The sequence below is a fragment of the Cryptotermes secundus genome, unplaced genomic scaffold (assembly GCF_002891405.2).
Source record: "Cryptotermes secundus unplaced genomic scaffold, Csec_1.0 scaffold1863, whole genome shotgun sequence".
Taxonomy (NCBI): domain Eukaryota; kingdom Metazoa; phylum Arthropoda; class Insecta; order Blattodea; family Kalotermitidae; genus Cryptotermes; species Cryptotermes secundus.
This window is the reverse complement of record NW_019725440.1, coordinates 458,926-476,983: the sequence shown is the minus strand read 5'-3', so window position 1 is coordinate 476,983 and position 18,058 is coordinate 458,926. Positions and strand designations below refer to the sequence as shown.

General features: G+C 40.6%; 1 protein-coding gene across 1 annotated transcript in view; it reads left to right on the top strand.

The window, feature by feature from the left end:
* LOC111863446 overlaps nt 1–18,058 on the top strand; it is a 75,257-nt gene that overhangs the window by 13,775 nt on the left and 43,424 nt on the right. Inside the window, exons 3-6 of the mRNA XM_023849789.2 lie at nt 3,407–3,549; nt 7,374–7,422; nt 10,139–10,197; nt 15,713–15,903. Coding sequence (XP_023705557.1) covers nt 3,407–3,549; nt 7,374–7,422; nt 10,139–10,197; nt 15,713–15,903 — 442 coding nt within the window. The remainder of the gene's footprint in view (nt 1–3,406; nt 3,550–7,373; nt 7,423–10,138; nt 10,198–15,712; nt 15,904–18,058) is intronic.

The window sequence follows — 18,058 nt, the reverse complement described above, 5'->3', positions numbered from 1 at the left end:
TAAGGTTCATGGATTAGTGATGTGGAAGTGGGGCACTGTTCTGTTCACCATAAGAACATTTTGCAGTATGTCATATGGAATGATTAATTAGTTTATGTATTTATTTTTATACCATGGCTATTTTTTTATAATTCATATAACAAATCAGAACCAGCACAGACACTTAAGAATGGAAGTACAGAAAGATTAGTATTTCCCTCCCCCACAGAATGAATAGTATTGTCACAGCTTTAGACAGTCATATTTCACTCTCAGTCACACTTCCAAGAAAACACCACAAAACCAGCATATGCTACAGGGCCAGAGGTATGATAACCAGATTACTACTACCTAGTATAGAGCCTCTAACTTGTTGGCAAAGCCACTCAGAAGAGTACGAGTAGATACTGCACTGCACAGAAGCACAAANGGGGGGGGGGTGGGGGGTGCTTAACCAGGCCTGCACATGCCAACTCCTTCAATCTTAATATTGAGATACCTTTTTCTCACCTTGTGCTGCATTCTGGAAACTGCTCGAAGTTGTGATCAAGCACTCAGAAGAAATTTCTAGAAAGGTGACTCCATCCATAAAGTAGCTGTACAGCCTGTGTGAGAGTTCAGTTCATTTGAGCCCAGGTCAGAAGCAGTTGTGAAGTAGTGAATGCAGTCCTCTAGTAAGGTAGAAAGATAGTTAGAGTACTACATCATTTTCAGTTCTGTTTAGTGCCAACAGGAAAGAAAAGAGTGGAGTGACTGAGCAGTGGAGTTACTGTGAAACAATGGGTGTACAAAGAAATGACATTAAGACCATAAGTGGCTGCTAATGGTGAAACAGCAGTTCCTTCAAATAATGATAATACAGCTGGTGTCAAGTTACATCAAAGATGGATTCAGCATTGCAAGCTATTTTGGAGCAGTGAAATGAGTTCACATGCCAAGACAAAATTGTGGCTGCCAAATATCTCAGAAAGGACATAATGCTGGCCAAAAACTCAGAACAGGGCAAACAGTATCCAAGAAGAACTGAAAGGTGATATGATGAACCATATGCAAAGTAACTGTCATCAGGGCTGTCTAGAGTGAATTCAAAGAAGGAATATCAGCCACAACAGACAAACAGTTGAGGAACAACGTAGTTGTTGTTAACTGGCAGACCAAGAATCTACATGACAAGCTCAACAGAGAGTTACAGGTGACATGACAAGGTACAAAGGCAACTGGCCCTGCAGCCACACATCAGTAGTTTGAGATGCAGCTGGCAGCAGTGGCAGCACACATGAGACATGAAAGTGAAGAGAACACGGACCAGTACTGATGTTGTGAAGCCACCAAAGTTAGATCAATCTGGGCCCTGGACAGTGTTTCAGTGCCAGTTCAGTCCATGGCTGATCATAATGGTTGGGCAGCCTGGAAGAAGGTGGTTTCAACAAACATGTGGTCTCTCTCGCACACATTCATGACTCCCATCAAGCTTGAACCAAAGTTCGAGCTATGTATAGTCCATCTGAGTGATATCTCTTGAAGCTGACTTCCTCTAGGCAATTCGTCACCTCCAGGGAACCTTCCATCTGCACAGTCCCCACTTTCTCCCATTGGGTTGGTATCACCCTGTCACTGACTGGTGTCAGGAGGAATGATCTTGGTCGGGCTCCAAGATGCCAAATGACACCTCTGACTCTAGTAGTGGAAGCTTATGTTGCTTAAAATCCATCACTGTGTCATAGGCTTGCAGGTCATCCAATCGCCAGATGAATTCGTCTATGATATTTGTGACAAACATCAAGATTCTTAGCACATTCCATGGCAGAAACAGCTCCATCAGCTCTTCCCAAGATGCTGTCTGTAATATATGGCCTACTGGGCTTCATCGGGCTGTCCAGTGGTATCAGGGCTGGCAATAGCCCAAGATGCTCTGGTGTCCTTCGTTATGTGGCATGTCTTGTCCTCTAACAGTCAGTGATTAAGCTACCTGACTGGCCCCCTCTTCACGCTGGCCCTTACTCGTTTTCCGAGGTTTGGTAAGCCTCCTAGTCACGTCTCTGTCGACAGTCTCTTCTCAATTGCCAGCCTAAGGTTCGCCCACTCTAGTGGTGCTTGGTTGATGGCGACCGTGTTCTCTTTGAGTTACCTCCCCATCTTAACTGGTTTTCTGGCTTCCTTCTTTTTAGCTTGTATGTGTAGAGCGCGGTTAAGGGCTTCTTTGATGGACTTCTTGTCAGCCATGAGAAGGTGGTTTCACATTCTGGTCCTTCACTCTATCAATCAATGCATAGGCTGCTTACCTCTGGATTCAGGCCTCGGGCAACCAGGCAAGGACCCAATGTTCCAACTGTTCGATGCTGCTGCTCAGCTGGATCTTCGCTTTCAGTTGTACCTGTTAGACACCGCCAGCTTGTTGCCTCCATAATAGCCCTTTAATGCTCCCACGATAACCTTGTATGTCGCTCTGGTTGGGAGACTTGAGATGTCGGCATTTTACCCATGCATAATGGTGAGTGGATGGGTGGTCTCCTTTCGGACTGCCCACCTGTTACGATCAGCCACAGCCTCGAACCAGAGGTGAAATACCATCCAGGATGTGGATCCTTCAGACTTGAGTGGTTTAACCTCGACGGCAATAGTCCCTGCATTGCTGCTTCCTCCGTGTCTTGTTGGGCTCCCACTGCCGACAGCTGCGTCTTGCACTCCCAGTGGGTGGCTTCCAGGTCAAATCGAATCATTTCACCTTCAGCTCACTACCGAACTCCTGGCGGGTGGCTTCCAGGTTTCATCGAGCCATTTCACCTGCAGCTCACTATCAAACTCTGGCAGGTGGCTTCCAGGTCTCATCGAGCCGTTTCACCTGCAGCTCACAATTGAACTCCTGGCGGTGGCTTCCAGGTCTCATCGAGTTGTTTCACCTGCAGCTCACTATTGAACTCCTGGCGGGTGGCTTCCAGGTCTCGAGTCGTTTCACCTGCAGCTCACTCTCGGACTCCTGGCATAGTTTTTGAGTCTTCTATTTAACTGTTGCCACAGCACCATTCTACTCTGTCCAGCATGCTTGTTATTTGACTTCAAGAGAGTAAGTCATGCTGGACGATTTTTTCTGTTGCCTTGTATTTTTTGAGCTATATGACTTCGAGAGAATAAGTCATGCTGGATGATTTTTTATGTTACCTTGTATTTTTTGAGCTATATGACTTTGAGAGAATAAGTCATGCTGGATGATTTTTTATGTTACCTTGTATTTTTTGAGCTATATGACTTTGAGAGAATAAGAGTTCTGCTGGATGATTTTTTTTTTCTGTTACCTTGTATTTTTGAGCTATATGACTTCGAGAGAATAAGAGTCATGCTGGACAGTTTCTTCTGTTACCTTGTATTTTATAAGTGTTTATGTCCAGTTTTATTCCTCATCATTGGTGTAGTTTACCTCATGTTTCAGGAACGATGTTCAAGATTTCATTGTCAGAAAATATCCTGACCATCTGCCTGAAAGTTATGGCAATCGATTCTCCCTTTATCTCTCAACGAAACTGTGCTATGGTATTGTGCTTGCCCTTAGAATTCAACTCAGTATTTTCACAAGTAAGTACACAATATATGGTGTATTTCAGGTTTTGAAATTGGAAATGTGGTAATTCTATTTATAAATTTCTTTTTCTCTTTGTGCCCATTGGAGGAACATAATTGGTATTTAGCAGACCAGTGAGCCCTCAACTGGACACCATTCACTAACTCTCTAATCCACTGTATTTATACCAGTCCACATATCCTACTTCACTTTGTTGTGTGTTTTATCACAGCTGTCTCCTCTTGGTAACTAAATAGTTTGTGTCGAACATTACTACTTCTTTCTCCACTCTCTTTTGTGACATTTAGTGGCAGAAAAGAGCATGGAAATTTTGGGTTTGTCACTGCACCTTTTGGAAATGTCGAGGCAGAGACATGTCATGAAGTAGAGTTCATTGGAAGATTTATATGGCTGAATGTGAAACTGTGTCATACATAATATTTAACTGTTAATGTTCTGTATGGTTACGTATAGCAGCTCTTTGCTTTTAAAAACTCATAACTGTAAATAAATGTGATTAAATCACATAAACATTCATTGATGCTAGTGAGGAGGTTTGTCTAGAAGTAAATGCCGAGAAAACTTCTTCACCAGAATGCAGGGCAAAATCATGACAGATAGCTAACAGATTCTTCGAAAATTTGGCACAGTTCACCTATTTGGGAACAACAGTAAGAAATGAAAATTTGATTGGTAAGGAAATTAGGAGGAGATTGAATTCAAATAATGCTTTCTACCATTCAGTCCAGAATATTTTGTCTTTTCGTCTTCTGTCTAAAGCGTAAAAATTAAGTTAAACTATAATTTTGTCACTGGTTCTGTATGGGTGTGAAACTTGGATTCTGACCATAAGGGAGGAACATAGACTGAGGGTGTTTGAGAACTGGGGGCTGAGGAGAATATTTGGACAGAAGAGAGATGAAGTGACAGGAAGTTGGACAACACTGCATAATGAGGAGCTTCATAACTTGTACTCTTTGTCGAGTATAATTAGAAGGATCAAGTTAAGGAGAATGAGATGGGCAGGATGTGTAGCATGAATGGGACCAAAGAAGAATGCATGTAGAATATTGATGGGATATCCAGGAGGAAAGAGACCACTAGGAAGGCCAGGATGTAGGTAGATGGATAATATTAAACTTTAAGAGCCGAAGGACACCATATGGGGACCTTTAAAGTAAAGCTGAGGTGGCCGAAAGACACCGTATGGGTATGCGCAGTCCACGCGCGCGCACAGTGTTTTAAAATCTAATTTTAAGATAGAAATTCTTGTTCTACTTACATTATTTTTGGACACCAGCTTTATAAGTAGACTGTCTTCCCTCCTGCATCATCTAACTGAATGTTGCATGTCACTGAATGCAGAGTCCGACGTCGCAATTCATGCACTTTGTCCGTAATTTACTCTGTTTTCCACGCGAAGCACGCACACGCAATGTTAGTCTCGTATTAGCAGGAAGTAAGCCAGTGATGTCAAGTGGTGTTCTCTATTCATAACGCTTATAAAACATCGCAATTTCAACTATGCACCATGGCCCCTTTTCGCATTGATAGGAGTCGAAATTCAGAGGCCGCTAGTAAATCACACCATTCAGAATGCGTTACAGTTTATTTTGAAGGGATGTGGAAGCAAGTGGTATGAGGTGATATTCCAAGAACTGCCTCTGTGTGTGGATAGTCCGACATACGTGAATAAACAAAGAGAGTTTCATAAGGCAATGTAGGATAAGAACTCGCCCACACTGGGGTATACAGGAGCCTAGGTGACTGGAGAATGTGCAGACCGTAAACACACTCTCCTATTGCCAGATAACCACACAGACAGTGGGTCAGCACTATGCATTTATACTGCAGAAACGTATTGTGCAGAAGCTGTATGCATTTTTGTGGACAGACGCTCAAAATCGGGGAAAAATTTTTTTGGAATCAATGTAAATTTTTACAGATTCTAAAACCTGTAAATTAGAGTATCTGATTCTATATACTTTCTAGATAAAAGTAGCGTTTATTTCGTTTGTTTATCACAAAAGTTTAGAAATCACAGCATTTTGAGTAACATGATTACAATTTTTATTACTCTACAGTGGCGGGCATTTAAATTAACTCCGTCCTGCTGCCACTACCGGAATTTAAATGGCCCGTTCCCTAAAGGTTAAAATGGATCTTAGAGAGAATGGGTTGGTATGGGCTGGATTGATTTGGGTCAGGATAGGAACCAGTTGAGGGTTCCTGTGAACATGGTTTTGAACCTTCATGTTCCATAAAATGTATATTCTAATTTTTATCTTTTTGGACAGAAGACAAGAAGACTGAATGGTAGCAAGCATTACCCGAGTTCAGTTTTCCCCTTAATTTCCTCCTGAATCAGGTTTCCTTTTGTTATCATTGTTCCCAAATATCTGAACTGTGCCAAATTTGAAAACATCTATTTCCTACCTCTATGTCATGATTTTGCCCTGCATTCTGGTGACAAGGCAGCAACATATACTTAGTTTTCTCTGTGTTCACTTCTATACCAACCTCCTTACTTGCGTCAATTAAAGTTTCTGTGTTTTTTCCTTTATGATATCTATACTATCACCTAGTAGATTCATATCATCCGCATAGACCAACATCTGATGTGTCCCTTTTAATTTCAGTCCCACCTGGTTTTCCTGGACCTTCCTAATGGCATATTCTAAAGCAAAGTTGAAAAGGAGTGGCAATAAGCATCTCCTTGTTTTAGACCATTCTGGATAGGAAATTTATCAGACAAATGTTTACCTACATGGACTTTAATATATGTTTTGCTTAAACACATTTTAATCAGCTTAACTAGTTTCATGGGAATCCCAAACTCCATCAGAATACTGTACAATACTTCCCCCCTAACTGAATCATAGGCTTTCTTGAAGTCTGCCAATAGCTGATGTACTGTCCCATTGTACTCCCATTTTTTCTCCACTATCTGATGAATACAAAAGATCTGATCTGTAGTTGATCTGTTATGTCGATGATCCACAATAATTTCATCGATATATGGACTTAACCTTGAGAGAAGAATATTGCATAAAATTTTGTATGAAGTTGATAAAAGTGATATCCCCTGATAATTACTACAGTCAGTTTTATCACCCGTCTTGTTAACTGGTACAGTAATAGACTCCTTCCACTGATCAGGCAATTTTTCCTTATGCCAAATAGAAGTAATTAGCTTATGGATCTTAGAACGTAATATTTCGCGTCCTGCTTGAACAAGTTCTGCCAGAATTTGATCACTATTCTCAGACTATATTTCATATTTTTTAAAGTTAGCACAGGATCGAGGTAAATGGTTAGCTTTATTGTCCACCTTTACTCAAGGAAAGAGACCACACTACCTTCGGAAAGAACATTGTATAGGCTGTTGTGATTGATTTGGTGGAAGGGAGATCCTAGGAGCATTCCCAAATAACAACCTCTGTCCACTGATCTCCTAGGCAGTCACTTTGGTGACCCTTCATCACAATCTTATATGTTGGGTTCTCACTGTGTAACTTTAACACAGTGCAGTTTCTCAGTATTCAGATGTTTTTAGCACCAGCAGAATATGTGAAAATCTAGGAGGTGTTTTTAGGAAATATCAGCTTTAAATCTCAGTCCAGAGAGCAGCTATCTTCACTGCACTTTTTCATGGGGGTTTCAGATCCTCTGGATACGTGACAGAATCACACCTCAAATTAGAGCATAACGGCTTCTTCCATGTGTTTCACGTATCTTTATCAGTCACTGTTATGTAAACTGGGCAATTTAAAGCATCTCAAAGTAATACAAAGCAAATAAATAGTTTTAATTGTAATTACATTGTATCTTCTTCTAGATGAACTCAGCATGTTATCGCTATACATGACACCCAGGGACTCTGAAGGGTAAGTGAAATGCCTCACTGTCAGATACCCCCTTGAGCATCCCTCGCATTATCATATGAAATACAGGGTTTGTCCAAAAAGTAATGTCAGTGAGTCGATTAAAGAACTTTTATGGATTAGATCGGTGCAACACATTAAAAGGCTTCAAAATAGGCTTCTTCTGCGTCGATACATCGATTCCAGCGAGATTTCTAGGCATCGAAGGCGTCATGGCAGGCGTCCTCCGGAATGTCCTTCAGAGCCTTGGTGCAAGCCTCTTTGACTTCGTCAACTGTCCCAAAATGATGTCCTTTCATGGGAGTTTTCAAGCGCGGAAACAAAAAGAAGTCTGGGGAGCCACGTCAGGACTGTAGGGCGGCTGGGGAACCGTTGGCACCTTTGAATCGGTCAGGAAGCGGGTCACGAGGAAGGCGGTGTCGGCTGGCGCATTGTCATGGTGAAGTTTCCAATCGTCCGCGATGTCGGGCCGGATGCGATAAACCCTTCTTTTGGGTCTCTTTAGCACTTCCACGTAGAATTTGGCGTTGATGGTTGTACCATGTAGTACAAACTCACATTTTCGTCGGTGGTGCTTGTTGATGGCCGTCCAGCGCGGGCTTCATCGCCGACCTATTCACGGCCTTCTAAAAAGGCCTTGTGCCACCGGTAGACCTGACATTCCGACAAACAATCGTCACCGAAGGCCGTCTTTATCATGGGAAAAGTTTCCACTGCAGACTTGCCAAGTTTCACACAAAACTTGATGGCAATCCTTTGTTCCAAGGAGCGCTGCATTGCGGCTTGCACGGGAGACAAAAACGAGTTTCACGGAAAAGCCTTTCGTCACTCTCAGGAAGTTCGGAGACGACTAAGCGACCGCGGGTTCATAAGCTGACTTCCCCCTCCACCGAGCCCAACCGGTCTGAGAGTGCTGCGACGTATAGTCACTTCACAATAAAATAACTGACATTACTTTTCGGACAAACCCTGTAAATTAAAGCTCTGGACATCATGATTGGATTCAAGCATGATGTCCCAAGGCATAGATGGGATCAGGTCTCTATACCAAGGAGCTTGTAGGTTCATAGGCCAATACATGTTAGCTTTATAATGTGGAACCTTCTTTAAAATACGTTATAGACCCTGTGTAGATGACAAAGCTCTACTGAGGCCAGAGAAGAAGTCCTGTGAAACCACCCACATGGCCATCAGACTGTTGTACCTCTACAGCATACTGCCCTGTATTCTCTTCCAGCTGTCTGACGTCTGTGTTCACAGCAGTAACCTTTGCTAGCAACAAGAATTTTAGGCTGGTTGGCAGGAGAAACGGGGGCTTGAAGAGAGAGAGAGAAGCCTCAGGGGCTGTCATCCCCACCAGCCGTGATACTTCTTATGCAGCCTCAGTGCAGAGAAATGACAAGTTTGCAGCACTCCACTAATAAGTCCCTTGTCTGCTTTTAATGGTGCTGGTTTGTGATAAGTTGCTAGTAGCAGTTACAAGAATGTATTTGTGAACAAAGATTCACTTAGATGACTAGCTTGTTCATCATATCCACTTCAAAATCCTTCTCTTGGGAGTTTTATCATCAAGCCTTCTGATTATGAAATTGTTTAAACCATTTCAGAAACTTATCTTTCCTGGTTCAAATTATTCTAAATTGCCTGAACATTAAATCAGTTTCTTTTGATCTCCATTTTTATCCCTGGAAACAAGAAATTGTAGGGAACGAGGCTGGGAGAGTAGGAGGAATGGGATGCTGTAGCTGTTTTGTTCCGGGTCATGAACCACTGGAGAGGCAGGCACAGTGTTATAATGAAGGAACCAGTCTCCATTTCATCATTTCTCAGTGTTTTGAGCACACATTTCCCATAGCATGGCACGTCTATATAATGCACTGTTTGAGAGTTTGTTCTGGGAAATTAAATCATGATCCTCATGACTGTTGCAGCAGAAAGCATCATCAACATGCTCCTGACATTTTATCATCCTTCAGTGTGGCGACCTTGGAAATTTCCGTTATAATGAATATCTTCATAACATTTAACATATTTCTGAAGCTTTTTATTAAGCCCGACAAAAACGATTTGATGTAAACTAAATACCTTGTTCTCTTGAAGCTGTCATATCAAGTGATCCGAAAAGACTTTACTTGTTTTCACTAAACAGATTCCCAGAGAAGAGCATACACAAAGAAAACTGCTCAGAGAAGTATATTTTATCACTACCTAGATGGAAAAGTTACACTGGTAGCATTCACATAGTTTTGGCTACCACCTCATGTTATAGCCATTGTCTTAAATGTTAGTAGCAGTCCTGAGAGTTGAAGTCTGTAAGGAGCTGTAGAGTGGTGTGATAGCCTTTGATAAAGGTGCCATAGTAGACCCTCAGTTGTGGATTTAATGTAGGAGTTTAATTATTATATTCATTTGAAAATATGTAATATGTCAGTTTATACTGCTGGACAGGTGGAAGTTTTGTAAATACAGTAAAATCTCTGCAATTTGCAGTATGTGAGTTCTGTATGTGGAGGTTGGTTCCTAAGTGTACAGATGCACAGCATTTGTGCAGCAAAGAGAAATAAATACTGATTAAGGCTACAGCTGACAAGAGAGTTCAAAATAAGACTTGAAGAATTGCTTAATTTAAGAAAGATTTATTTTCTTATGAGCTTGTTACGCCATGGGTAAGAGTGATTGCATATGGGTAATGCTAATTACATAATCATAAACTTTACAGGTCTAGGCGAGGAAGACATGATGTGAGGGCAGGACCTGATGGAGAACCACACATTAAAAGTAATTATTTCAAATTTGTATTATTTCACTGAGCGATAGAAATAGAAAAATGCCTGTTTTGAGGTCATACTCCCAGTTTCAAGTTATGAAAATTATGGAATTTACTACCATGCCTGTAATGTGACAAAGAAACTGAAATGATGGCTTCAGAAATGTTTGGTAAGACTTCAGGAAGAGGGGATACAACCAGTGCCATTCGTTTGGCTTGTGTTGGGTATTTATATAAACACAAATGGAGAACTGACATGAGGGATTGTGAGGGTTTATTCTCCAAGGGCTAGTGGCACAATATATGAGACACTGATGGTGACATCAGTGAAATATGCTGTGAATCGAACTGTGATTGATGCCCCTCCCAATGTGTAAATGGAGTTAGCCTCATTTTATGATGTGTGCTAGGGCACATAGGGCTCACTGACAATGAAGCCACCCAGTATGCTGCAGTCTGTTGCACTCTTGACGTGAATGCTTTGTGCTCTGATTTTAAGATTATTTTATACTGAGACACCTTAGTTGTCTGAGAGCTGTCCAGCTATGGTGATGACTGAAGTGACTCAAGAACATATGAGAATTGCACCTATAAAAAATAGTGAAAATTCTTGACAAATCAGTCACAGCTGAGAAACACCACAGCAGACTTCTGTAAATGTACTGTGAATTGCAAATTAGTTCAGGGCAGGCAGAGAAAAGACTCAAGAATAGGACAATCCATTGATGTCACATTCAGTAATGAGTGGACAGAAAACCTACAGCAAGATCATCAGTAGGATTTGAGGTTCTCACAGTTGTAGTTATGAAGAATTCTTTCTTTTAGGAAGTAGTTCCATGTAGTACATTAAAAGTCAGTGTTTCAGAGGAACATGACGCCTCCATCTTCAGGGTTGAAAAATAAGCCAGTCAAGAAACCAGCAGGTTGCAAACTGTCACTTACCAGATACTGGCTTTAAGACAGTATGCAATATTAATGAGGGTTGTGTTTATGAGTCTGATGTGTGAACATCACAGCATCTTTCACAGCTTACCCATGTTTTATATTTTAAGTGTTAGTGACTTTTAAATCTCAGTTGCCTATAAACCAAACACTATGCATGTGTAAGTTTTAGATTTTCAAGGTCAAATCAAGGGAAATATCCTTGATTTGGATATCCATTGTCCACTTTCAAACTTTGTGAATTTTCAGGTAACAGCTTTTGCATTGTGTGTCAGGGTCTGAGGTCAAAGCAGTTAGTGTCATATTTGCACAAATAGAAGATGAGTTTTCCAATCCCTTCCTTTTAAGAATTTTGAAACTACCACCTGTCATGAACATGAGTGTGTGACCAGCAAGAGAATACAGTCTCCTGAGGCGAATATCTGAAAGTGGAAACAATGAGCAGGAACTTATGCGAGTTATGTTGGACAGTTGCCATTTGTAGAGGTTCAGAAACAATGGAATGTCAGTTTCATGTAGCACTGTTAGTCATCAAGAGGCTAAAGTGAAGTCCAGTTCACTGTGGTATACAAATGACTTGGAAGAACAGGATTTCTATACTGCAGAGTTTTTCATTTTTCAAGAAGTTTCCATCACATGCAGAGGTAATGTTAATGAAATGACAGTGTATTTCAATATGCCATCAGTAACACAGGTACAAAATCTGTTGTCACAAACATCAGGCAATGACATAGTTTCAGATAGCATGTAACTACTGTCATATCTGGCAGTGAACCGAAGAGCTCTGCCTAAAGTGCAGCTGCCTGTGCACCTAGTAATGAGATATCGGACTCAGAAGTTGATGACTAAGGGAACTGATGGCAGACTGGTTGTAAGTTGGCTGGAACAGGAGACCCAGAGTACTGTTGAGAAAACAAGGAGTTATCGTGCCTGACGCTTTTAAGATCATTTAACAGTGGAGATGGATCTGTGTTCATGCAATGAATATTGACCTTGTGGTTATACCTGGAGTGTAGACTTCATCACTACACCTAGGGAATAAGCTTTCAAGGATCATTTTAAACAATTATATTCTGAATGACTTGTGGCAGGGGACCATGTTCTGACACCATCAGAAAAATAAAGAGGCCCAGTACAGAACTGCTGAGCCAGTGGATCAAGACCATGGACACAAATCTCCATAAGTGAGAGCCAAAGGACATGAAAAAGTGCTCTGTATTTTATGGAATGGACTGAAGAATTTGGGAACATTGGCACTGAGCATGGGAGAGTGAGCAGTGAATGAGAGACAGAAGATGGGAACTGAAGACACAGGCTGAAACTGATGATAGGAATGGTGATCACAGCGAAACTGAATAAAGGCTAGTGACTTCAGGAAGGAAACTAGCTCAACAAATGTCACGTATAACATATTTTCTAATATTTATTGCCTTTCATGTGTTTGTAGTAAGAGCATGAAATTAATTAATAAAATTACATTTTCTCTGCAGACATGTTTCCTAATGACAGGTCATGCTGCATTCATGATAATCTTTCATTTGAGAGTATCAGTAGCATACTGAAATTGTGGATATATTATAGATTACTACTGTACTAAGATTTGTCTGCTACTCAAAATTTTTATTCTCTTCTCAATTTGCGAAATTTTTCCAGCTCTCAAACTGTAAATGTCATTCTTGCACATGCATTGTAAATACTGTTTCCAACTCCTTAAACCCATGTTTTTGGGCCCGTGTTTCTGCATGGGCAGTTGTGTGCCATTAGTTCTGACCTAACATACTTAAATATGTGATTATATTTGGTGTTTTCTTTTTAAATTCCTTGCTGCAGCCAAAAAATTTGTTTTCTGCCAACAAAATCAAATTTTAGGTATTCCGAGTCTGCCATTAACATAATCATCCCCTGGCTTTTTAATTTATGGTTTGCTAATGACATGCTGATTTATAATCACAGTGAAAGGTTAGATGTACCTGATGCAACTCTTTGTAGGTAGTATTATCCATTCGGGTATTTTAATATGACTGCAAGGCCATGAAGTATATCATTTGAAAGAGATAACAAGATGTTAATGCAAATTACCTTTTTCCTGATAACTTGTTTACCCCAGTGCCCATGCACCATTCCATGAAATAGTCAGGGAGCGGCAGTGTAAGCTTGTAGATGGAAGGGAGTTGTCTGGCTTAGCACTGGAGAAGTATCTGCAGAGGTGTTTCAGGCATGGATGTGAAGAACAAATTTTCACTAACTTTACTGAGACCTGGCATGGTTCCACTCACATCAGTCACTATTTCCCACCTACCATGAAAACTTCATAAACTAGCTGCTAACTTAACAGATTTGAAAGAAATGCATGCAAATGAAATATTTTCCTTAAGCATCAAAATGACCGACAGAATTCCATGGCATTGCAATGATATGTGTTGACAGCTTCCAGTTACCCCTGTGCACCCTGATTTTGCTCAGGCTAAAGGAAATACCCTCCAGACTTGAGGCCCTCATAATATCCATCTACCCATATGTACCTATGAATGTATAAGGGGTGGGCCTTCTCGGCCCTTGCACCGCGACCTACAGTGTTCTATTGTGATTCCATATGTACCTAAGTAAGCCAAAGGTCATGGATTCATGCCCAATCAAGTTATACTCTTACATAATATCATCTCATCTGCCACTGACAGGAGGATATCCCAGACACCCTCTGTCATGTAGAGGGTCTCTGAGTGGCTGCTGTAGATAATCCTATCATTCCCACAGAGTCCTGCATTTGGGGGAAAGGCTAGATTACAATGGGATGTTGATTCCATTGCTTTAGAAATTGGTTAGTTGACCAATTACAAATAAGAGCTAACAGATTTTTCTTATAATTTTATTGTATGCTCTTTCATTTATATTAACTTTTTTGTGCACAAAATATCTGTGCTGAATGATCAGAGGTATAGACTTAAAGGGATGAAGAATGGGAGATGAAGAATATGCGTGGTGCAATCCAAAAGTTCCCAAAATATATTAATAAAAACTATTACATCTTACCTAGATCTTATTCTGCACCATCACTTTCAAAGTAGTCCCCTTGGGAGCGCATACACTGATCCCAGCGTTTCTGCCACTTTTCAAATGCATCCTGGAAGTCTTTCTTTGTTAGGGTGTTTAGTACCATCTGCGTTTCTGCTTGAATTTCCTCAACTGTATCAAATCTTCACCCCTTCAACTTGATCTTCATTTTGGGGAAGAGAAAGAAGTCGCATGGAGCTAAGTCTGGCGAGTACAGTGGGTGGGGAACAACTGCCATCTTGTTTTTAGCCGAAAATTCCTGCACAATGTAAGCCGTATGCGGTCGTGCGTTGTCGTGGTGGAGTACCCAGTAGTTCGTGCGCCACTTCTCTGGACGTTTTCTCCTCATGTTCCCCCTCAAACGCCTTAAAACATTGCAATAGAACTCTTTATTGACTGTCTGACCAGGAAGGACGAACTCCTTATGAACAATCCTGTCAGTATCAAAAAAACAGATCAACATTGACTTAATGTTGCTCTTGACTTGTCGAGCTTTTTTGGCCGAGGTGAATAAGGGCTCTTACATTGCGACGATTGCTGCTTACTTTCAGGGCCGTAGCCATAAACCCAACTTTCGTCACCAGTGACAACCTTCGAAAGAAAGTTTGGATCCTCTTGAAGCTGTTGCTGAAGTTCCCTGCAGACTTCCAAGCGATGCTGCTTCTGTTCGTTTTGCAGCAGTTGTGGCACAAACTTCGCCGCAGTCCTCCTCATGTTCAGTTCCTCTGACAAAATTCGTTGACATGTACCATAACTTAGTCCCAAGGTGTTACAGAGGTCTTGGAGGGTCAGTCTACAATCTTGCAGAATCAGATCCCTAACTTTCGCGACATTTTCTGGTGTGGTGCCAGTTGACGGCCGTCCCAAACGATCGTCATCATCAGTCAATGTTTGGCCATTTTTAAAATGCTTATACCAGTTGTATGTTTGTGTCTGGCCTAAACTGTTTTCACCAGAAGCTTGCTTCAACATTTGGTGCGTTTCTGCAGCGGTTTTCCCAAGTTTGAAACAAAACTTTATACAGACACGCTGCTCTCTCAGGGCAGCCATCGCAAAACCGCAAACTCACGGAAACACAACAATGGAAATACGGTCATCAACAATAAACCCAATCACTCAACTCGACGCCGCTTGCCACACTGATTCAAGAAGGATGTGTGAGGAGACACCTAGCGGTATTTCAATGTACTCATAACGATTCACACGCAAAATTCAAATTTCGGAAACTTTTGGATTGCCCCACGTACATGTGTGAGGTTGATTGCCTCAAGGTTACAGTCCTTCGATACTGGTAACAGTGTTTACAGAAATGAAACCTGCAAATTCTGTAAATTAGAAAGCTCACAGACACGTTCATATTTGTTCCTCTGTTGCAGGTATGAATATCTGATACATGAGTTTAGGTTCTCATGGCAGTGAATATTGGTATTACGCAGATACGCAAAGTTTCGTGATAAAATTGGTAAAGAAATGATGTGTGTAGGTGGCTGGTTTCATAATTACAGATAGTACTTTTTTATGTACAAATAACAGGACAAAGAATGCCTGAGCCACCTAGCCAAGTGGAAATTGACCCAGCTACTGCAAATGCAGTTTTGGAGGATCTTGGCATTGATCTTCTGGACCACTTGGAGGTGAATGGTGCTGCTGTGAGAGTTCCAGAAGAGCGTATCACACTGAGGGATGAAGTGGAACCTGATCAACTACTTAGGATGGAGAGTCAGGTGAGTGAAGTGCTGTAGTGGTCATAGGTTTGGTGAAATCTGTTTCAGTCTTTAGATACTGGTATTGCTTCAGGCTATGTATTTATTATGTCTTTGAACACCTAAAACAGAAGAATATGAGGTGCAACCCAATAGTTTCTTGAACTGACAATGTGGGCTACATGAGAATGTTGGAAGTTTATCAGCCATGCAAACGTTTCTGTGGTTCATTGTTGGCTTAGCTGCAAGAGGTTAATTTTTTTTCTCCTGTAATCATGTTTGTTAAATTTTGTTAGCAAATTTATTGTAAAAAGTAGATGGGAACATTTTGGTGCAAAGAATTTGTCTTCAGTTTTGTGAAAGACTTATAAATCACAGAATACTGCTAGATGTTAAAATTAGCCTCTAATGAGGTTATGTAAAGAACACAAGTTTTCAATTATTTGTGAGGTTTGAAGAAAGGAAGAAACATTATGAATATGGAAACCAAAATATTTTGTAAACCATTAGAGCACTGGCCAAGGAACAATTGATTCAAACTGATAGAAATAATTGTGAGAGGACTGTTGGGAACTGTAACCAGTTTCCTAAACACAAAGAAAGTTTGTCTGGAAAGTGGTTCTGAAAAGTGTGATAAACCTTAGGCAAAATGGAACTTCTTCCATCCTTCTTCAAGAGTTCAGAATGACAAAAATTTCACATATGGAAACCTGACTCAAAAGTGTGTACCATGTCATAATCAGATATACAGTACTTCTTTTTGATTTGTCACTGAGCTTTCATTAAATTGTTCATTCCTAATTTGTTACTGACTGCCAGATGATGACATAGATGTTTTATCTGTAAGTGCCTAAGCATCTCTGAGAGAGACTTTGCAGAAAAGGACCATTTGACCACCCTGAAACACTCTTTGCCAAAAATATTATTTCATTGCACATCAGGAAAGTAGTTTTTATACAAGTTTCACACTGCTAAGTGAGAAAAGTCCCTTATTTTCCAACAATTTCTTCCTGTTACTTAAACTCTAAAACTGTTGAAATTGATCACATTTTGGGTCAGCTTCAAGTATAACATAATAATAGCACTAAATAATCTCAAAAAGTATTTCGAATCTACTTTACCTAAGGGCATTTCAACAGCCTATTTCATGAAATTTTCAAATCTGGCCTCTTTTTCCTACTTCTTGGATCATATCAAAGAATCTCTAATTCTGAGGAAGTGATGTATAATTCATAACAAATATTCTTTTAGGGTGAGGTATCATTAACCCTATGCACGAGCAGTACAGTGGAGACCATCCATTGTTAGCTGCTCATGACTGCTTAATGCATTCACAGATGCCCACCGTATGTGTTCATTTCAGCATGATCTCTCATACTGTAGTATCAGGGGGCTCACTTAACATAGCCTGTGAAAGTGATATTTAATTTTCATGGATGATTGCAGCTTCTGAATTCTTTTTCTTAATATATTTTGGATTAGGCCATCTGGTCTATTTGAGTTCAGAATTAACTTCTGAAACTATGAATACTTTTTGACATTTGATAGGACCCCTTAGATATAATCAGACCATCACAAGGCCTCTGCCAATGCAAGACAGTATAGACGTAGAAGAAATGTGGACATACACCAACGAATCAAGTGGAATTTGAACCAAATTCCCAGTGTTGGAGTGGCTTGAGACAAAATGTGGCCACTGTGATTGCCAGCCTCTGATTTATTTTTTAAAATATCATCAGACGTGTTTTTTGTTGTTATTGTCACCTTTTTCTTCCCATTTTAGAAATATTTATGCATGTACTGTCCTCAAAATCTTCATTTCACCACATTCTTGGTCTTTTGATGACTCTTTTTCTTATTTATTTGTAATTCCGTGAGAAATTCAGCCATATGTGTGGACATTAGTGAAGGTAAAATGTTAAGACATACCTGATGTCAGAATTCAGGTCATCTTGCTTCTTACAAGTCGGGAAACATTCATCTTAATAGAGTACTATCTTCTTGGGTGTAATGCTATGTTGTTTGGTAGTTCACTGATGTTGTGGAAGAATATACTGCCGTCATATACGGGACTGAAGAGTACTGGTAAGCCAAGCAAGCAGCCATTAAGAAGCATTCTCTTGAACCCCAAAGATGGAGGAAATATGTTCCTGAAAATGTTAGTGAAGTTCTGCCA